This window comes from Primulina tabacum, chromosome 11 (genome assembly GCF_025594145.1).
Source record: "Primulina tabacum isolate GXHZ01 chromosome 11, ASM2559414v2, whole genome shotgun sequence".
NCBI lineage: Eukaryota > Viridiplantae > Streptophyta > Magnoliopsida > Lamiales > Gesneriaceae > Primulina > Primulina tabacum.
In genome coordinates this window covers 18,722,469-18,746,004 of record NC_134560.1, presented here as the reverse complement: position 1 = coordinate 18,746,004, position 23,536 = coordinate 18,722,469, and the positions used below count along the sequence as shown (strand labels likewise).

General features: G+C 37.0%; 1 protein-coding gene across 1 annotated transcript; it reads left to right on the top strand.

Moving 5' to 3' along the window:
• Positions 1-9,413: 9,413 nt before the first annotated feature.
• On the top strand, positions 9,414-23,210 carry LOC142519402 (sm-like protein LSM36B). The gene is made up of 4 exons (XM_075622406.1): positions 9,414-9,555; positions 10,765-10,892; positions 22,778-22,891; positions 22,986-23,210. The coding sequence occupies exons 2-4, from the start codon at positions 10,781-10,783 to the stop codon at positions 23,030-23,032; spliced, it is 273 nt and encodes a 90-aa protein (XP_075478521.1). The 5' UTR covers positions 9,414-9,555; positions 10,765-10,780; the 3' UTR covers positions 23,033-23,210.
• Positions 23,211-23,536: the final 326 nt, after the last annotated feature.

Genomic DNA, 23,536 nt, shown 5'->3' with positions numbered 1-23,536 from the left:
GTCGCTTGATGAAAGTTTTAGATATGAAAGAATGTGTAGCTCCCGAATCTAGCAGTGCATAGGTAGCTACACCTAGAATGATTATCCTTCCTGCGGCGAAAACGTCTTTCAAATCTTTTCATGTTGAAGTTTCAGAAATTTTTATCATTATTTTCCCAAAGTTATATGAAGATTACGCGTTGTACCTTAACATTTCATGAAAAATTGTATTTTAGACCTTCAATTTTTCGAAATTTGCATTTAAGTCCCTCGAAATTTTTCGAAAATTGCAAATTGACCCTTAAAATTTCGGAAATTTCGTTTTTGCTTCCTTAATTTTCTAAAATTGGACTTTTGGTCCCTACATTATCGGAAATTACAATGTAGCCCCCTAAGTTTTGGTTTGATTGTATTTAGTCCTTCGAATTTTCGAAAATTACAATTTGGTCCTCAAATTTTTCGAAAGTTTGCATTTCTGCCGCAAAATTTTCGGAAATTGCATATTAGTCCCTCCAAATTTTGAAAAGTCGTAATCATGCCCTTGGTTATGATTTTCTCAATTTTTGGCCATAAACTTTTATTTGGAATTATTACATACTTTACATAAATTAAGGCTCAAAAATCAAGTCCAATTTCTATGGTTTCCAATTTCATCCCTTAATTCCAACTAAGGTAGAACATGCAACCTAATTTCCACTAATCTCAATTCAATTCTAATAACCAATTTAACATTTCATGCAATAAAGACAATATAAAAATGTTAAATGGCTCCTCCTCGGCTTCCTCAGCATGCATAACATAAGCTCTTCCCATAGTGGGTGCATTCTTCTTTCGGCAATCAGCAGCTTTATTCCCTTCCTACTTGCATATGAAGCATCTAAAAGATCCCCACATGCACTTGCCATAATGTAAGCGATTGCACTCTTTGCATGGTAGCCTCTCTGCAGGTTTTGGCGCTCCAGGTTGTGGTGGTTTTGGTGGTCCTGGCTTATTTACTTGACCTTGGGGTTTTTTTTGCCCCTGAGGTATGCCTTCTTATTCGGCTGAGAGTGCTGCTGGTGTTGCTTTCTTTTACGCTGCATCTCAAAATCAATATCTTTCAAAGCTTGCTCGGCTTGAAATGCGTAGGCAGTGGCAGCAGTATAATCAAAGGGACGCATCATCATCACGTCACGACGTATAGTAGGTCGTAGACCATCTAGAATGTGTCTAAGATTTTCAGCAGCATCCCTAGAAATAAGGGACACAAAGTGACAACCCCTATCAAACATCCTCACAAACTCAGCCACAGTAGTGTCTTCCTGACGGAGAGTCATAAATTCCCTCTTCAATCGTCATCGGATGTCAGCAGTAAAGTACTTCTCATAGAACATATTCTTGAATTGCTCCCATGTAAGAGTTGCGAGATTAATACCATGCTCAGCCCCTTCCCACCATAAAGAAGCATCATCTCTAAATATATATGTGGCACACCTCACGTGGTCAGCATCTCCCATATTCAAATAGCGAAAGTAAACCTCAAGTGCGCAAATCCAAGCCTCAACAGCAAATGGGTCAGTGGTGCTAGAAAATTCCTTCGGCCCTAGCCTCCAGAACTGATCATAGATATCGTGTTGTGGCCTAGGATCCTGCTGAAACTGCTGCTCAAAGAAACGAGCCATATCCTCCGGTGCACGCGTAACGACATCCCCATTAGGAGGCGGGGGTGCATTAACATGATGATCCTCAACATTCTCTGCTTGCCTATCAGTACTAGGTGCGCGTCTAGGAGGCATTATATCTGAACGTTTTCCAAATTTCTAAACGTAACCAACATGCATTTAAATCTAAGTTTTCTAATCATGCAACATATACTTATCGTTTTTAGCAATTTTAAGCATATAAATCATATAATCTCAAAAAGATATTAAACATGTGACGTAAACATATAATTCATGTAATCATGTAGGTATCATCATAAAAAATCATATAAAGAATTTAAACTTACAGATTAAGACTTGACGACTGAGCTTCCCGACACTGACGGTGGCAAAATCCTTTACAGGAACATTGCTCTGATACCAACTGAAACGTCCACTACTTGTTTTGCTTAAAAATTACTAGAATTTTTTTTACCCTCTTAATTTCGGCCGAATTAAAAACATACATATATATACTTTAAAATATTTTGACATCATTTTAAAAATAAAGCAACCAACTATATTTGAAAATCCAAAGGAAATAGTTCAAAACATAAAATCGTCAAACGTTTTACCAATCCTAAATAAGCAAAATTTTGAAATAAAGCCAACTCTATCAACCTCTCAAAAATCACTCAAAGCATAAATAAAAAGTCGTAAAAATATTTAACATAAACTTAAAATCATAAATGCAAAAAACTAGCGCTGGTTCTCGGGTTATGTGCACCTTCAATCCAGTAAGATCAACCATCAAGACCTCCACTAGAATCAACATCATATTCACCTACATCGATGACACCTAGTGAGTCTAAAGACTCAGCAAACCATAATCTTGATAACAAATAATATGTATACAATCACATGCAACAGTGAAAATACTTTTACTTAAAATAACAATTCATAATCATGCATAAACTTAAAATTTTCATATCATCTTAAACATATTCATATCCATCATATACGTATACATTTTTCTTTCGTTTAATTCAGATCGTTAATTGTGACTTTTGTATTAGGGGTCGATCGATCCATCTAAATGTAACCACAGTACTGGGCGGCGGGGACATCAGCGACACTCTCACCCGTCAACTGAGCATTGGCCTTACGTATTAACATATCATCGTATTCGTATTAGTCACAATTACTTCCTTCAACATTTCATATTTCCATCACTTTATAAAATTCATGCATATAATAATCATTTTTCTTTTAAACCAAGCATGCAACATATCTTTTAGCTTTAACGTTTCATCATAAAATTTTATAAACATTTAAAATAACCATTTTAACATATAAAACAGCATTAAGAGCACTGCCACGACAATTACTATTTTTCAGGTGTAAAATGACCGTTTTACCCCTAGACGTAATGTAACGTCTACTCATTTTAAAAGTGCGGAAATTTTTTTTTTAAAAAAAGCTCGCATTTTCTAAATAACATTTAAAGTAACCGTAATTATTTGACGATAAAAATGGTGCAGTTTAAAGTAACCAAAATAATCCAAGATCAAATGTTAACATAAATGAGTAAAAATCGTAAAATCATCAACATATGAAAATATTCATCTCCTCTCAAATCTCATAATAAAAATGCGAAAAACATGTGGTCCTCGGGTCGTGTCATCTACCAGGCCCGCCAGCTCAGAGTTCAGCACCTCCAGCCCCCTCAAAATCCTGATCACCTGCATCACACCCGCCTAGTGAGTCTAAAGACTCAACACACATGTACCGTGATAACAAATACATATACGTAACAAGCAGCAGTGAAAAATATCGCAATCAACATACATTTTCATGTTCGTTAAAAGGCATATTCATAGCTTAAAACCTGCCAAGCATGATAATAATCGTAACACATATCATCATAACAACATATACGTGTTAATTTTCTTAATTTGAATTCCGTTCATTAGCTGTGACTTTCGTATCATCATGTCAGTCGATGGATCCATCTACGTGCAACAGTGGTACCCGGCGGCGAGGACATCAACGACAACATTACCCGTCCACTGAGTCTCAGCCTAACATGTCATCGTGTTAGTCACAACTAAATCACTTCCTTCAAAACGTATCATCATTTTCACCACTTAAATAAAAGCATCAATATACATAATTTTTTCTTTAAACCAAGCATGCAACGTATTTATCGTAATTCCATAAAAATCATGAACATGATGCATAAACATTTAAAACATGATAAAATTGTGCTCAGGGCGCTGTCAGGACCAAAATCTCGCCCCGGGTGCAAAATGACCATTTTGCCCCTGGAAACCAAAAAATTACCGTTTTAACCCTGGACCTCTAAAATTGACCCGAAGCTTACCAAACTTCTTAAAATGTCCCAAAACAAACCTAAGCCTATTTCATATTTTAATCGATTCGTATTAAAACTAGGACCAGGGCCCCTGTTTTATCCCGAATCGACTCGAATCTTAACCGAATTTTTCCCAACTCTTTACCACACCTTATACACATCAAAAAGGCCCTCAAAACCAGCCCTTTAAAACTTCGAACCAGCCCTGGACAGTGGCTGGAAAATCCAGCACCCTTATTTAGAAATCCTAGGCGCTAAACTTGAATCTATCGCTCCCATCTTCCGAGCTAACGGATCGAGAACCTAACCACACTTTGCTGAACTCAAGACTGAACCCACCATGCCCTCCTGGACCAACCCTAGCCACCTTGCTGTCCAAGAAGCCCGCCCCACACAAAGCACCTGATGGCCCTCTACCCGAGTCCCCTCACCTAAGCTTCTTCGATTTGCTTAAGGGCCAATACCAGCCGTTCCCAGCCCCTCCCAGCCCTACCACAGACCCAAGGGGGTCGACTTCCAGGCTGGAAATGAGCCATGCACGGCTGCTAACCCAAAACTTTCGATCTTGCACTCTAACATCACAACGGCTACTAACCCGAGTGTTTCCCTTTCGAGCTTAGCAAAACCGAGTATCCATTATTTATTCACCCTTCCACACGACATGTACAGCCCTTTGCAGCATGAATTTACCAGCCCTGTGGGTCCCTTATCTCCTAATCGTTATTACAATGCAATCTGATTAGGGTTAACTAATTACAGCGGAAAACGAGTTTAAATTTTCTTTACAATGTGCCCAAATCATTTTATTTGAATACTAAAAATAGTATTTAATCTCACGTCATAAACATGTCCACACGTAATCAAAACCAATCATATACAAACAACTCATATCCTTGGGACATGCCCCGGTATATAGATACATATACATATATACTGGGAACAAGACATAAATATAAAATCTCAGCCCAAGCTGTGGATCCCTCCAGAAGTACCATCTCCGGTCTCCTGATATCCTGGAGTACCTGCCATTGTCCACACACAAAGACAACAACAGCCCCCCTTGGGGGTGAGCAAAGCTCCTTATTGAACAACCAATCATATATACAACAGATATCTAAACAATGATACATGGTATGCAATGCATGTATGTCGTGGAGGTATCAGGTCAAATGCCCATCCACTGAGCATATGTCAGAATCAATCGAATCGCTATCAAATCAATGCTCGAGCTGGCACACCGGCCTCAATAAGGGATACTGGTATGATAGCGTCGACAAAGCGCCATCAAATCCCAAATCTCATATCCAATCATCGGGGCCACAATTGTCTATTCTTTACGGGTCATATAATACCAACATAGCAATTGTGTTCACAAACCCCAGAATCCAATCAAATCATATCAGGGTATCGAAGGATCATAGCTCAACGTGCATGTCATGTATCGATGTATGCATCAAACGATGTGTGTTAACAAAACATTTATTTTATACATCGATATCTCAATCTCAATGTCATGTATGCCACATCAATCAACAAATAAGGCATATAGACATGTATTCTCATTCCAATCAATCAAATCAATCCGACATATATCATATAATACAGATACCTGTCGTATGTTATCCGGTCGCAACATACCTCAATTCTTCGTTTCCAGTTGATGTAGCCTGAAGATATCGGTATAATAATCTATTTACATCAATAACATATTCATTTCAATCAATAACATGATCCAAAATCAATAATATAAGTTTCAAATATATTTTGAAACTTCAAAAATTCATATCAAATCGAAATCATAACATAATTCAATTCCGACTTCAAAACTTAGTTTCTTGTCGGTTATTCTACCGCATATATTTATCAGAATTAATAATAATTGACAAATAATTATTCAATCTCAACACTACGATTAAAATTTTCTAATTATAATAAATTAGGAATAATTAAAAATAACATCACTATAATCATCTCTTCTTCGTTAAAATCATACACTAGTCAGTAATATTCAATTTCTGTATGATTAACAATTTATCGGATTTATTCCAGAAATCGACGAATTTAAAATATCACCAAAACTATAAAATTTATACCTCAAATCGAAGACCTAGTGTCAATGATCCCAGAACTGAAGTCGGTTCGTCGATTGAATAAACCGTTAAGTCGCAAGATCGAAAAGAAAAATCAAAACCCTATTATTTCTTTTCTCTCCTCCACTGCCTTTCTCGTTCGTTCACAGTAGGCAAAGTTGAATTCATTTCATGAAATGAATCCACCGCCTTAATTTTTTTTAATTAATTTTTTTAATTTTTTTTAAATTTTAATGTATTATTATATTATATTAATATTAATAATATAATATAATATAATATATACTATTTAACATTTTAACATCGGTATATCCTTTTGAATCAGTCAAACGATCAAATTTTCCAAAACTCAAAACATGAAACTTCTATATCTTTGAGTTTTCTACGTTATAACCAAATATCAAATTATTTGGACTTCATATGACCAAGATATGTCATATTTTATTCTTAAAAATTAATTAATTATTTTTCAACTTATTTACAAAAATTCCATCAATACTATTTTATTTTCGGGGTCTCACAAGCCTCTTGCACAAACACTAAAAAGAAACATGAGTTGGATGAAAAAAGTGCAAAATCTTTGAACAAAACCGAAGCCTTCGTACGTTATATGCAAGATCGAGAATTCTATGCAAATATATACACCTATCAGCAATTATCTAGCATGTATGATGCAGAAATAAAAGTACATGGCGTGCCTTGATGATTTCTACGCAAGAACGTTGAAGATTGAACATAGGGAGAGCGCCGGAGAATTTCTTTTGCAAGAAAAAGCCATGGCCGAAGCTTTGCTTGGTTATGGCTCTTGAAACCCACGAAAATGATGAAGGGGAAAGGGGTTGTCGGCTGGTGGGATTTAGATTTAGGTTTAGTGGGTCCTTAGGTATTATTTAAATTGTTAATTAATAGATAATGAGCCATAGTTGTCGTTTAAAAGTTTAAAAATAGTTTTAGGCCTAATAAGCTTAAAAATAAGCCCATTAAATCCAAACACACTCTCGAAAAATATTTTGCGTTGGAAAGTTTTTGAAAATATTAGCCGAACCCTCAAAAATTCTCCCGTTTCGATAAAATTTGCGTACCGCTGAAAAATATGCTCTGACGGGTACAAATACCCAACAAAGCCCAATTCTTGAAAAATACCTTTAAAACATCTTATATTAATTAATAAAAATTAGTCATGTAATAAAAATAATTTTCCTGATAATTTCCCGGTCTCCGTTCCTCGATCGAGCGCGAAATGCATCTAGAAACCCTAATGCATAAACTTTTAAATTTTCATTAAATAAATCACTATCATTCAATAATTATGCATAAAATGCATAAAAATAATTAAACACAAATTAATGAAATAAACATTCATTTAATGCTTTAAAACAATTTAATAAAATACAAAAGAAATTTAATAACTTGTATGCACATGGTTCACGTCGACCTTCAAATTTTCGGGACGTTACACGTAAATTTCTCGATTCTTAATTTTTCTTGCTTTCATTGACTCTAGACCATCTCAAATAATTATTTAAGCTTAAATTAAAATTCTCATATTTTTATTTAGATTAAAATCTAGGCTTTCTAATTATTTCTTAATTATTAATTCGCGGAGCGTTTAATTCCCGAATTAATTCAACTTTATTATAAAATTCTCAAATTTTAAACATAGACTTTTTATTTCCTAATCTACCCTTGTGACCCATGTACCACCCCCGTGGACCCACTGTTCAAGCTTTAACCAAGGAAACCCTAAACCCGAGCCATCCTAACAAAACCCATGAATCCAACTCACGGTTTCCACGAGCCAAGCCCCAGCCACCTTGAGCCAAATCCTGACCAGACCTCCCCTGGACCCTACTGAACCCACTAGACCAACCCTAACTCGCTGCAGCCCTATGTGCGAAGGACCCGAGCCACGCGACTTAGTAGTAATAGTAACCACTAGGACTCTTCGTAATTCCAGCTAGGACCCTAACCATCGAGCCAACCCCAAGCCCAGCCCCTCATGAACCCTCTCAGGACCATAGAGACCTAGCCTAGCCCAACCCTGACCACCCTGGCCGAGCCTACCCTCCATGCGCACAGCAGCTACCCCCCGATGGCTTGGGAAGAGTCCCATCATGCATGGGCTCTTCCCCTACGGCTGTGCCTGAGTCCTAGCATGGCTAGGACTCTTCTCCACTCACCACCATACCTAGCCCGAGCCTTGGACAAGCCCTGGTCGAGCCATGCGCTGGTTAACCCTAGAGACCGAACCTTTGTGCTTAAACGTGCCTCAATTGATCCAGCTTGGTTCCTAGCATGTGCAGCCTATCACCATGCCTCTTATGACCCTTAAACTCGTGTAAAAACGTTCCATCTTGGTCCTTAATCATGGCAGCCCCTTCACGCAACATATCTCAATCTTTTGGAACAAAAATCACATAATAATCCCATGGTTATGCATAAAAACGAAAATAATGAAAAGGGAAACATTTTTTTCATGCAAACAATAATCAAATACATATTAGGGTGTGATAGATGAGAAAAGAAAGAATTATGACGTGTCTTTGCGTATATTACGCACGAAAATACGTTGACGATGCGAAGAACGACGACGAGAAAACCTTGGTTGAATTTTCCCACAAAACCAATGCTTTCTCCTCTTGAAAATTGTGTGTGCCGTGTATTATGAGGGGGAGGGGAGAGTCCTTGTGTGTGTTGGGGAGATGGGGCGTGAGTTATAAAAATAAAGGGAAGGGTTTTAGGCTTTTATTTTAGTAAATATATAGGTGTGCAAGCTTGGGCTCATTAGTATGCTATACTAGGTCCAATAAGCCCAATAGTGCATTTAAAATTTATTTCGTTAAGGAAAGTTCGTGAAATTATTAGCCGAGTTGTCAAAAAGTTCGTTTTTTAATTGAAAATCGAATAACGATAAAAATTACGTCTCGGCGTATAAAATCATCTAAAAACCAAACTCCTTATTTTCAAAAATAACAAAAAGCATCAACCTTAATTTAAATAATTAAAAACAATTATTTAATAAAAATGTTTTTCATTTTTCAACCATCGGTCTCCCTTTCTCGATTACATTTCAAATAAGCTTTAAAAATACATTTTTAAGCATTCAAGTAGAAACTACTTCAAAACCACATAAACATATCAAACATAATCAATTTAAGTAATTAAAATAATTTAATTAGCTATTTCTCATTTTTTCTAGATTTACATGCAATTGTATCACGTCGTCTTATTTTTGGACCTTATTGTAAAAGGGTTAATTAATATGTTTGGAATGAAAACATATTAAGAAAGGTAATTCAATTAATTTAATTAAATTATTTAAAGCCAAATTTGATTAGAGGATTTATAAAATCCCTCATAATATAACCCGATGTCCTGGCCGGGCAGGGTTTAACGTTATAGCTTTTAAGCAAGTTTTCTAGTCAGCTTAAAATCCGATTCTCTCGTAACTTTTGAAGATTCGTTGTTCAATCTCGGCTTTGAAGATCGAAAGGTTAGCTCTTTCCCATCAAAATTCTCGTTTCCAAGTTTTATACCACGCGTAATTCAAGCATAGTGATTAGTTTTTTTTAAATTTTTTTTTAAATTTTTTTTGTGATTGATTCTTTAGGATTTATCATCTGCGTTCGTAATGTTACTTAATTTGATGGTTTGGATTGGGTCAATCTATTGAGTTCATGGATACTTCAGTATCGTGCGCATATGGCCACGTCTAACCCCAATTTCCCCAAAACCCTAAGGCAGCTAGCTGATTGGGGATTAGCAATATCTGGCAATTTGACAACTGCGTGTTCGTACACATTGTTGATTTGATTTACGGAAGGGCTTGATTTGATTTACGGAAGTGCTTGATAGAGCAAGATTAGGTCATTGTCTGTTAGAATTTGGTGAAGCATTTGATTTGAATGTCGGGTAGTTCGATATATGGGGAGAGCGAGAATTGTTGTGTGGAACCTGGAAAGTTAAGCGAAAATATGCAGTACAACTTTATCGGCTACTGCTCCCACTGGTTCCCCTTGTTTGAGCAAAGTTGAAAACTTGGGAGAGTTTTGACTGACAAGATATATGTTCACGTGAAGTCTAGATAATGTGTTGACCTGTAAGCCCTCGTGTGAAAAAACTACAATTTTGTAGCTTTTTCATGTGTTTAATTGAAAATTATCAATGATTTTGTTTCGATTACCAGTTTTATTTCCATTCTTACATTTGTGTTGGCATTCATTTGGCAGAAAGGAGAATACTGGAAAGATCTTTCTTTCTGTGTTTTTAATTTTTTTTAAGATTATAAAAAAATCACATCTGGGTTTTATGGGTTTTATTTTTGCTGCTTTGTCTTATATCATATATGTTGAGATAACGATCTTCATGAAAGCATTTTCTTCTTCAATGGATGTCAGGGAATTCTGTCAATTATCTTGATGATAATAAAGTATATCATGCCCTCTATCATAACTGGCGTTAAGGGGAACACATGAATATCTGCTATGCACTGCCTTGTTTTTAGATCTCGTATTTTCTTGGAAATGATATTTTTAAGCCTTAAAAAAATTGATTGATTGGGCTGTTAGTGAGTTCGTTTGTCTTCCGAACGTGTCAGTCTTTCTTACATCATCTTCATCTGTTGAGTCGTCACTCGACAGAAAATATTCTAAAAAATACACTTTTCTCATGGTTGTTAATTGTGTTTTTTCCTGTTCACAAGGAGATCAATCTGAAAAATGAGCGGAGCAGCAGAGAAAGCATCAACCACTAAAACTCCATCTGATTTCCTCAAATCAATACGTGGGCGACCTGTTGTTGTCAAATTAAATTCAGGGGTTGATTATCGAGGTGAGTCACCTCTAAGTTTATTTTGCCTTTTCCTTGTTTTTCCGTTGTAAACTTTTATTATAATGGTATTTTTTCTGCATACATCATTACCAGAAATTTTTTAACTTTTTATATGCTGGACAAAATTTTATTTTGAATTTCAAATATAATACTACAAACTTATAAATAATATGCTACATATTATATTAATTTATTTAATGAAAATAAAGTGCACTAAAAATGTACAATAAAATTTATTAATGTGACATACAATTCTTCAAACTGCAACACTTGAAATCTATTTCAATAGCAATACCAACATATTTCTAAATATGAATAACCATAGTATCATATACAGATTCATCTTATATTTTTATTGCAAATTGATGTTTTTACAAGTTTAGTCCGAAGAAAGGTTATATGATCTCATTAGTTCATAAATTTTGGAAGAAATTGGTTGATTTCCATAAAATGAATCCTCATTAAAGATTGAACAATATTTCCAAATGAAATATTTGATATAGAATTTGGTCCTCTTCAATTTCGGGCTTAATTTTAATGAAATAGATGTTAGAGTAGGTGCCCGGCAAGCCAACTTGTGGCTTGGGCTTTATTGACTACGATTTTATTCGATTATGGCATTCTACTTTATTTGTATACCCATGCAAGCTGTATAGATAAAGTCCTTGAATATACAATAGGTACCATGAGGTCAGCGTCTCAACGTAAGATCATGAAACTCATTAGAAAGCGTACCGTATATTCTAAACAGGTTCCTAGTCGATTCAGCCGCCTAAAACAAGGATAAAGGTTGCTCGAGCTCGAGACTAACATTTGTGGTGTAAACGCCATGTTTCATTGGCAAGGGCATGGAGATGTCCATTCACAAAGATGGGTGATCATATGATGATGTACTGAACAACCCTCCCTCGCACTATCCAAGTGGTTCCCACTTATCGAGTGGAATAGTCCGCGGTTATGGTTGTACACCATTAGTCCTTTGACCCGGGACAATGTAGGGGCTATACGTACTAGCATGCACTTTGATCCGTTTACCGACTCCATCGAGGGTCATCAGGTAACGAGGTTGGGTGTAGTTTCGAAATAGGTAGGAGCAAATGCATTGTAGTCGGGGATTCACCGTTCGCCTACGGGTGAAGATATCCTATGTGATCTGATGAGTTAATAGTGCAAGGAGTCTCTTGCCAGAGCAAGAAATGTACTTTAGGGAAAGGTGTTTTCCTAGTTGCACATACCATGCCACTATTAGTACTCAAAGATAAATCACATCGTTATCGAATTCATATGCAACTCTCGATATACCAATGGTTGCAGATTCGATCGGGATATATGTGTTGAAGGGACCGTACTGTACGCTAACCATGACTGAAGGTTCTTGTAGGCACTATCAGTGATACCTAGGGGATCATGGGGCGATGCTACTAGACGCTCTTACCATGGTCTGATTGGTGCAATCAGAAATTAGTTCTGACATTCTCGATCAAGGAGTTGATAAAAAGAATGGGGTTAACTAGGGTAAACCCAAATAAGAATAAATGTTATTTTGAATCACATGGAGATGTGAACCCACGGCTAGTTGTATCCCTGAACCATTGAGGGTCACACAAGTATCGGATTCTGTGTTCCCGTTGAGATAGTCAAATTCAACGAGTTGGAATTTGGCGACTATAGTTTGATGGAGATCAAACAAGAAGATTATAAAAGAGTTTATGAACTGATTCCATAGGATGAAAGAAGTGGAAGTTAGCATGATTGCTAAATAAGGAAGGAGAGTGGAACTGCCTGTTTTGTGAATGAGTTCATTAAAACTGGTAGCTGCCAAATATTATAACTGCCATATATGGTATGTTCTAAATTTGGCAAATGAAAATTTTGATCTTCGAAATTTTCGATTTTCATTATTTGAACAAGATTTGTATCCTTGACACATCGGCGCTCTCGGATTGTCGATCGGGGTTATAATGAGTTCGAAATCATTTATTTAGTGAATTGAGAATTTACTAATTAAATGATTGTGCTAGTAGTGGTGACTACTAACATGCACAAATTCTCATATGTTCTAGAGGAGTCTAGAATTAAATTAACCAAGGAGTTAATTTTTTAATTAAATAATGGTTATTTAATTTAATTAATATACATGTATAAATTTTATATGGTGATATAAAATATGTGTATATAATATTATTATATCATGTATTATTAAAGGTTAATAAATGCATTATATATTAATTATATGAAAGTTTAAATATAATGAATTATTAGAGTCCTTGTGGGAGATGGACTCCTAATTAGATTAGGAGTCTCACTCTATAAATACACTATTAGGGCTCATTGTTGGATGATGAATTATTCTTCACACAAAACACAAGAAAATTCCTTCCTTTTTCTCCCTTGGAAGTCACGGCCAACACATAGAATTGTGGGAAGGAATTTTGGCAAATTGATTTGTTTAAATTGTTGATTAAAATCAATAATTAATTGTTAATTATTGGTTAACAATAAATTAGCCAAAATACATGTTTATGAACAATGATCTCTCGGCCATACTTTCAAAAGATTGGGAAAATTTTGGCCAAGTGATTTTTCCTTCCACCACCGCGCCGACGACGCTACACCGTCACCGGATTTTGGAAATTCGGAGTGCACAGTCTGAACGCACAAATCGTTTGGATTTTCTAGTGCAAACCAAACGAGGAATTCAGTTTCTGATCGTGGACCTAATTAGGCGATCAAAGGAGAAGATTCGTTCGTAGGGATTTACAAGAAGGACTATATCCGCCTAAAAACGGAATAGTTTGGAATCTAGCGTTAAGAACGCAAAGGTATAATTCTAAACATCCTATGTATGTTTTTAAACACACGACGCCCAAGAACAAAAATTTTAAACTTCCGTTGCGTCTTGAGTGCGAGAATACGATGTCTCAACAGTGGTATCAGAGCCAGGTTATTCTCAATCGTGTGTTTTAATTAAATTGTGTTGAGTTTATTATTTCTAACCGCGTAAGAATTTTTATGAAAAACGCCCCTAAAAATTATTTTTGAAAAATCTGTTTAAAAAAAAAAATTATTTTTGGGTCTGCTCGAAACTGGCCGCGCGGCGTGCGCACAGCGCGCGCCCGCGGTGCTGCAGGGCGTGCGCGCCCGACTTGCTCTCCTGTGCGCGCGGCCAGCACACAGCGCGCCCGCCACCGCCCGTTCGGATCGGGCATTGGGCGGGCGGCGCGGGCGGGTACCTGGGAACGTCTCGGGCACCGTGTTGGGTCGTGGGCTTGAATTGTTTGGGCCAAGGGCGATTTTCTGATTTTTTAAAATTTTGGGTTAAATTGATATTTTGTGAAAATACGGACGATTTTACCCCTACAACAATTTTTATAAAATCAATTTCTTACAAAATAAATAATTGAAGTATGATTTTAATTATTTATGGTAAAAGGTGTTTTACAAGAAATTTAATTATTTGAAATTAAATAAAAGTGTTTATTTAATTTGATAATTATGGCGGTTACTGATAATTTATGAGATACACGATTTATTGATAATATGTGATATTATCGGATTTATATAATATATGATATTATATGTTAAAAGGATGATCGAGAGCCATGATCAATGTGCTAGGTGAATGTTAGGATATTTTACGTGTTGTAATTTTTTGATTATTTGATAATTAAAAGTGGACCTGGTTTATGGTTCGTTCCCCACCCCCTAAATTTGTATCCCAATGTGCCATGGATATTTAATGTAAATATTAGAATTAGTGGGAGATCAAGATTTGAAGACGGTGGGCCCGATCTTCGGAAAGAGTTTTGAAGATCGAAGACATGTAAAATATTGGAAGCTTATATAATATTGCATTTGCATCCCTGCATTTACCTAGGTTATGGACATGGATCCGTATGTGGCTCGTACGGATCAATTAGCTCTCGGTTATCGATCATCCTTTATTATTTATGATGTATGTGATATATTATAAATAATCAGTATATGCGTTATTATATAATAACAAGAGTTGCATGAATTCGGCAATCATACAAACAATCATGGCACGAGTTTTTAAAATTAATGATGAGACAATTTTAAAATTAAAATCCCCCATTTTGGATGAGATCCAAAATTTAAATCAAGCCCATTAAAAGGATAATTAAAAGAAAGTTTAATAATTCCTTGCCTTCCATCAACGGTGGTTGCATGATGAACGCTACTCGCAGTCAGTCTCTGGCTCATATTATTGGGGAGGTCTGGACGCCGGAAAGCTGTGACTTCCACTGACATATTTGATGTGAACTACGTGGAACTCCCATGACTTCGGCTGATATTATTGGGGGATCTTATGGCGGCCGTCCATTAAGGTTCAACATTGATGGGCCGGGCTCGACACGTGAAGAGAAAGGAGATCATATTATTGGACCCTCCTCAAACGTGAGGCAAAATTACGTAAGGGTTGCAAGGAGTTGCAATTGGGCTCTACCTTTTGGAAGTTATGATTGGCTTATATTATTCGGGATCATAATTTCGCAATTGGGACTTGCGTACTCATTAAGGAAATTGAATTTCCCGTTTTTCATCAGAGGGTGGTGAAAATGCCAAAATAGTGGGAGGCAATTCGTAAAAACAAAAGTCCATATTTTACGTCTTACAAAATATTTTAAAATAGTCGGTAACGTTTATTCTGTTTCCATATCAGTATATTTACGATTTCGTCACGTAATCCATTTCTATCATTAAAACAAGCTAACCGAACACTAATTTTCAAGATTGGCTGAGAAAATTGTTCTAAATTCGGAGAAAATAGCATATACACTAATGTCAGTCTTGCTGAACTGACAAAGCATGCAAGATGGTAGGACCATAGGATGCAAGCTAAAGTGTAATATGCTCGCTTCTATGTCAAATGAACTGTAGAGACAGTTTGAGAAATTTTTGAATGCTGTTGACATTCAAATACACATGCAAGAGTTGCATAGTGCATGAAACTCGCATAATGATGCACGTCACTTTCAAGGAACACATGACTACACGCATACAAGATGGGGCTCTTGCCCATGAGCATGGTGTAAGTATGATTGGGCCTAATGAGAAGGTGGTGGGTCTGGAATTTGACAAGACCCGATAATTTAGAACATGTGTATTTCACTGCAAGAAGTGTGGACATAAGAAATTATCTGGGCCAGAAATGTTTTGGCAATGATAAGTGAATGTCCAAGTAAACATAATTTCAACAACAACCAAAAGAAAACAAGATAGTCTAAACTAAGCACAATTGTGACACGTTAGGCTAGGACATATTTCCCAAAGAAGGATCCACAAGCTAGTGGGAGAGGGCATGTTTGACTCATCAGACATAAACTCTCTAAGAGACGTGTGAGTCCTGTCTGAAAGGAAAAATGACCAAGGCCCCTTTCCTAGGGAAAATGGAACGTGCACATGATCTGTTGGATTTGATCCATACAAATGTGTATGGCCCGCTAAGTGTTAGCACGAGATTTGGCCATATCTACTTCATTACTTTTACCTATGACCATTCGAGGTTTGGGTATGTGTATTTAATGAAATACAAGTCTGAAGCCTTTGAAAAGTTCAAAGAATTCAGAGCAGAAGTAGGGAAACAATTAGGAAAGAATATTAAAACACTTCGATTAGATCGAGGTGGAGAATACTTGAGTACTGAGTTTCAAGACTACCTTAAAGAGAATGAGATTCTCTCACAGTGGACTCCGCCTGCTACACCCTAGTTGAGGTGTGTCAAAACGTCATAATCGGACATTGATGGACATTGTCCGATTTATGATGGGATTCACTGAGTTGCCGCCATCCCTGTGAGGATATGCGCTTGAAACAGCGGCAATATTGTTGAATCAAGTCCATACAAAGGCAGTGGATAAAACTCCATTTGAGATATGGATGGGAAAGCTGCCCAAATATTCTTATCTAAGAATATGGGGATGCCTTGCTTACGTGAAGCAGGCAGTGGGAGACAAATTGGATAGTAGAGCCAATTTGTGATACTTTGTGGGATATTCAAGTAACTCTGTTGGATATTACTTCTATTTATCCTAGTGAAACAAAGGGGTTTGTTTCAAGGAATGCCACCTTCTTAGAGAAGGAGTTTTTATTGGATAGAAAAGGCAAGATGATAGAACTCGATGAGATTCGAGAACCACCAACTACACAAGTAGTAGAATCCACACCCCAACATCCAATTAAAGAAACACAAGCTCTTAGAAGATCCGAAAGGATCTCGAGGCCGCCTAATAGGTTGAGTCTGCTTCTTGAAGAGGGCCAAGGTGAGCCCATTCCTGGATGTGATCCAAGAAATTTCAAGGAAGCATTGTCTGATGCCGATTCATCTAGATGGCTTGAAGCCATGCAATCCGAGATGGACTCCATGTATTCGAACCAAGTATGGTCCTTAGTGGATCCACCTGAGGGAATTGTTCCCATAGGATGCAAATTGATTTACAAAAGAAAACTTGGAGCGAATGGGAAGGTGGTGACCTTCAAAGCTAGATTGGTAGCAAAAGGATATACTCAAAGGCAAGGTGTTGACTATGAGGAAACCTTTCTCCAGTCGCAATGTTCAAGTCTATTAGGATATTGCTAGCCATAGCAGCATGGTATGAATATGAAATATGACAGATGGATGTGAAGCCATCTTTCCGTAATGGGGAGATTAAGCTCAACCTGAAGAATTCACATCAGTAGGAAGTGAGCATAAAGTATGCAAACTTCAGAGATCCATTTATGGACTCAAACAGGCATTAAGGAGCTGGAACCTCAAATTTGACATCACTATCAAAGAGTTTGATTTTGCCAAAACTCCTGAGGAACCTTGTGTATATAAGAAGGATAGTGGGAGTGTAGTGACATTCCTAGTACTTTATGTTGATAACATACTACTCATTGAGAATGATGTAGGGATGTTGCAGTCAGCTAAAGTATGGTTAGCTGATAAGTTCTCCATGAAGGATATGGGTGAAGCATCATATGTATTAGAAATACAGATCTATAGGGATAGATCAAAAGGATGCTAGGGCTCACCCAATCCACATATATCGATATCATACTGAGGAGATTCTCTATGGAGGAGTCCATGAGAGGATATCTCTCAATGTCTCATGGTGTGAATCTATCCAAGTTTATGTGCCCTAAGACTAATGAAGAGATAGAAACCATGAGCTGCATTCCATATGCGTCTGCCATAGGCCATATTATGTATGGTATGATATCTATTCGACCTGATGTGGCATATGCACTGAGGGTTGCAAGCTGATATAAGTCGAATCCCGATCTACTGCATTGGAAAGCAGTAAAGGACATTCTTAAGTACTTGAGAAGAACTAAGAATTTGTTCTTGGTATACGGGAGTGGAGAACTAAAATTGGAGGGCTACATTGATTCTAGTTTCCAATCAGACGTGGATGATTCGAAATCGACCTCTGGATTTGTATTCAAGCTCAATGGTGGTGCTGCCTCTTGGAAGAGTTTCAAGCAAGACACCACAGCGGATTCAACCACTGAGGCCGAATACATAGCTGCATCGGCTGCTGCAAAAGAGGGTGTTTGGATGAGGAATTTCGCCTAAGAGTTGGGTGTCATTCCTCAAATAGTTGATCCAATCCCGATCTACTGTGACAACTCCGGTGCCGTAGCGCAAGCGAAGGAACCGATGTCTCATCAGTGATCCAAACATATACTGAGGAAGTTCCACATAATCCGGGACATTGTGGGAAGAGGAGACATATCGGTAGAGAGTCGACTCTGCAAATAACGTTGCTGATCCACTGACAAAGCCCATGCCAGGATCATTGTTTGAGAAGCATCGCGAAACAATGGGTCTAAGATCTATGGGTAGTTGGCTATAGGGCAAGTGAGAGATTGTTAGAGTAGGTGTCCGGCAAGCCAACTTGTGGCTTGGGCTTTATTGACTCTAATGTAAAACAATCTTTATTTTAATAATATTTTACGATTTTATTCGATTATGGCATTATACTTTATCTGTATACCCATGCAAGCTGCATAGATAAAGTCCTTGAATATACAATACGTACCATGAGGTCTGCGTCTCAACATAAGATCATGAAACTCATTAGGAAGCGTACCGTATATTCTAAACAGGTTCCTAGTCGATTCAGCCGCCTAAAACAAGGATAAAGGTCACTCGAGCTCGAGACTAGCATCTGTGGTGTAAACGCCATGTTTCATTGGCAAGGGCATGGAGATGTCCATTCACACAGATGGGTGATCATATGATGATGCACTGAACAACCCTCCCTCAGACTATCCAAGTGGTTCCCACTTATCGAGTGGAATAGTCCGTAGTTATGGTTGTACACCATTAGTCCTTTGACCCGGGACAATGTAGGGGCTATACGTACTAGCATGCACTTTGATCCGTTTATCGACTCCATCGAGGGTCATCAGGTGACGAGGTTGGGTGTAGTTTCGAAATACATAGGAGCAAATGCATTGTAGTCGGGGATTCACCGTTCGCCTACGGGTGAAGATATCCTATGTGATCTGATGAGTTAATAGTGCAAGGAGTTTCTGGCCAGAGCAAGAAATTTGCTTTAGGGAAAGATGTTTTCCTAGTTGCACATACCATGCCACTATTAGTACTCAAAGATAAATCCCATCGTTATCGAAACCATATGCAACTCTCGATATACCAATGGTTGCAGATTCGAACGGGATATATGTGTTGAAGGGACCGTACTGCACGCTAACCATGACTAAAGGTTCTTGCAGGCACTATCAGTGATACCTAGGGGATCATGGGGCGATGCTACTAGACGCTCTTACCATGGTCCGATGGGTGCAATCAGAAATTAGTTCTGACATTCTTGATCAAGGAGTTGATGAAAAGAATGGGGTTAACTAGGGTAATCCCGAATAAGAATAAATGTTATTCCGAATCACATGGAGATGTGAACCCACGGCTAGCTGTATCCCTGAACCATTGAGGGTCACACAAGTATCGGATTCTGTGTTCCCGTTGAGATAGTCAAATTTCAAGAAGTTGGAATTTGGCGAATATAGTTTGATGGAGATCAAACAAGAAGCTTATAAAGGAGTTTATGAGCTTATTCCATAGGATGAAAGAAGTGGAAGTTAGCATGATTGCTAAATAAGGAAGGAGAGTGGAACTATTTGTTTTGTGAAGGAGTTCTCTTAAATTGGTAGCTGCCAAATATGGTAACAGCCATATATGGTAAGTTCTAAATTTGGCAAATGAAAATTTTGATCTTCGAAATTTTCGATTTTCATTATATGAACAAGATTTGTATCCTTGACACATCGGCATTCTCGGATCATCGATCGGGGTTATAATGAGTTCGAAATCATTTATTTAGTGAATTGAGAATTACTAATTAAATGATTGTGCTAGTAGTGGTGACTAATAACATGCACAAATTCTCATATATGTTCTAGAGGAGTCTAGAATTAAATTAATCAAGGAGTTAATTTTTTAATTAAATAATGGTTATTTAATTTAATTAATATACATGTATAAATTTTATATGGTGATATAAAATATGTGTATATAATATTATTATATCATGTATTATTAAAGGTTAATAAATACATTTTATATTAATTATATGATAGTTTAAATATAATGAAATTATTAGAGTATTTGTGGGAGATGGACTCCTAATTAGATTAGGAGTCTCACTCTATAAATACACCATTAGGGCTCATTGTTGGATGATGAATTATTCTTCACACAAAACACAAGAAAATTCCTTCCTTTTTCTCCCTTGGAAGTCACGGCCAACACATAGAATTGTGGGAAGGAATTTTGGCAAATTGATTTGTTTAAATTGTTGATTAAAATCAATAATTAATTGTTAATTATTGGTTAACAATAAATTAGCCAAAATCCATGTTTATGAACAATGATCTCTCGGCCATACTTTCAAAAGATTGGCAAAATTTTGACCAAGTGATTTTTCCTTCCACCACCGCGCCGACGACGCTACACCGTCACCGGATTTTGGAAATTCGGAGTGCACGGTCTCAACGCACAAATCGTTTGGATTTTCTAGTACAAACCAAACGAAGAATTCAGTTTCTGATCGTGGACCTAATTAGGCGATCAAAAGAGAAGATTCGTTCGTAGGGATTTACAAGAAAGACTGTATCCGCCTAAAAACGGAATAGTTTGTAGTCCAGCGTTAAGAACGCAAAGGTATAATTCTAAACATCCTATGTATGTTTTTAAACACACGACGCCCAAGAACAAAAATTTTAAACTTCCGCTGCGTCTTGGGTGCGAGAATACGATGTCCCAACAATAGAGTCAAATGTGTCTGCAGGGCATCTGTCCCCCCTTTGCCCACATATTAACCTGCCCCTGCTTCATACCTATTGATTTACTTGGCGTGGCACTGTTTCAGTTATACTGTTGAGTTAGATTGGAGTGATCTTATCTAATATTTTACACTCCTACGCTAGCTCCCATGAAGCCAAAAACAAATTTAAATAATGATGGGAACTTTGGTTCCGCATGGGGCAGCAATGTTGATGGGGCAGAGGGGCAACATTATTCCACCTTCGTCTCATTGATACCATTTTATGCTACTGCTAAATAACTCACTTTGACAGAGCGCTAATCCACCATTTATCTTAGGACCTCAGTTTTTTGTGGTGCATAAATAAGAAAATTTCAATAATAAAAGAAGTTCTGGAAAATTCCAAATACATTAAGAAAATAAATTTAACCTTGATTATGTATGTACAAGATTCAATTACAATGAATTAAAGTAAGTTCTGGAAAATTCAAGCCTATTGTGATTAATTTTCATCACTTTGTAAGTCAAAGACAGATGGTTGGTTGTGAAAGATAACGTATTTTTGACTGTGGCTCTGGCCAATTTTAGTTTGACAGTTTGGGGATAGATGTGTGTTAAGATGATTCTTTGAACTAAAGTGGTGTAATGTTCAGACTTTTAGGCTCGTTATTAATGCACCTGCGCTGCTATCTTCAGTGATTTTGATGTACTAATGATTATACATCTAGGAACTGCGTCTAATTTAGTACTTTATTACGGGAGAAGAGTGAACTAGAGGGACTTGGTGGTTTTGGAATTTACTTAGAGATGACTGAGGCTTAGAGTTTGGTAATAATGCTGTTGATCTGTCAGTTGATCCACCACAAATCTGTGGGGTAAATGTTGGATAGTGCAGACCCTTTGTACCTTCCCATTCAAGGGCTGATAGATAAACACCATAAACTTCCTCCCAGCATGTCATCTTGTTACCAGGCAAAAAATTCAAGATGGATATATGAACATGAACATGAACATGAACAAGTCACTATCCTACGCGTCCTTCTCTTGAAGATTTTTATCTCTTTCCTTTTGATCCCCATGCGGTATTGTACATATCTCAGCCAATTGCTCTCATTGTAACCCATTTTTTGTACTTGCTACTGTTAGAGAGCGTGTAAATCTTATATTTTTTGTGCTATAATGTGAATATGAATGGATCTCTATTATCTGATTAGAAGTTCTATGTTGTCGCTGAGCCTGAACTATGTTCCTGTTTGTCACGTTGACAGATTAGGATATCCGTAGTCACTTCTTAATCCATGGATTTGCCAGTATTGTTAACTTGTCATATGTCCTCATTAAATGGCATAATAACGAGTCACTATTTAATTAGATTCTTTAACATACAGCTGCTTAAAGTGCATATATCTCTCTCGTGGCGGCGTGAAGTACCAATATAACTTTGTTTAGATATACCTATTCTAGTGATGAGTTGTGAACTTTGACATGGTGTTCCATCATCTTTTAAAGTTGTGTGTTCTGTCCATAATTTTCTGCGATTTCTGGTGAAGGTTGACTTGATGGATACAAAAAGTATATTAATTTCTTAAACAGGTATTCTTGCATGTTTGGATGGATATATGAACATTGCCATGGAACAGACAGAGGAATACGTCAATGGTCAATTGAAAAACAAATATGGGGATGCCTTTATTCGAGGGAACAATGGTAAGAATCGGTCGAGAGGATATTTTATTGAATTGATTTATTACTGATGCGACTGTTATAATAGCTACGTTGATTCAAATTCTTTATAATGCAGTGCTCTATATAAGCACATCAAAGAGGACGCTGGCAGAAGGAGCATAGCTGTGGGAACATGCCAGAGGATGTGAAGATGGAATCATGTTTATCGTTAAAAACCACGAGGACTTCGCAATATTTGTACTTTAAACTTACAATGGAGTCGTATTTATTGGATTGTGGTTAATATCTGCAACTATTGTTATATTAACTGATGGTTTATGCCTAAAGTTTTCTCAACTTAGATGGGTTTTGAAACGGATTTAGAAGTCATTTTATTATTCGGGTGATGGGTACTTTTCATTTTTCAAAGATGACATATAGTGTCGTTTCAGGTTATTTAAACTAACAATTGTTAAAATCGTGCGTATCGTGTCTTGACTCACCAAATATGATTAATTTACTTGCATTATAGGAAATGAATTCGTTCGTTTGAAATGCGACTATCGTGCACAAAATAAATCCCACTTTAGGTCGATAATTAAAATCAGAAGTATTTCAGACGTCAGTTATAAGTTGAGAGGTAGACTCGGAAGACAAAAGAACAATAGATTAACAAAATGGATCTCA

What these genes read in the sequence shown, in the direction of transcription:
- LOC142519402 (XM_075622406.1), top strand. Translation starts at nt 10,781, where the DNA reads ATGAGCGGAGCAGCAGAGAAAGCATCAACCACTAAAACTCCATCTGAT. An exon ending in TTCAGGGGTTGATTATCGAG is followed by an intron (nt 10,893 to 22,777) that starts GTGAGTCACCTC and finishes TTTCTTAAACAG; the next exon opens with GTATTCTTGCATGTTTGGAT. An exon ending in CTTTATTCGAGGGAACAATG is followed by an intron (nt 22,892 to 22,985) that starts GTAAGAATCGGT and finishes TTTATAATGCAG; the next exon opens with TGCTCTATATAAGCACATCA.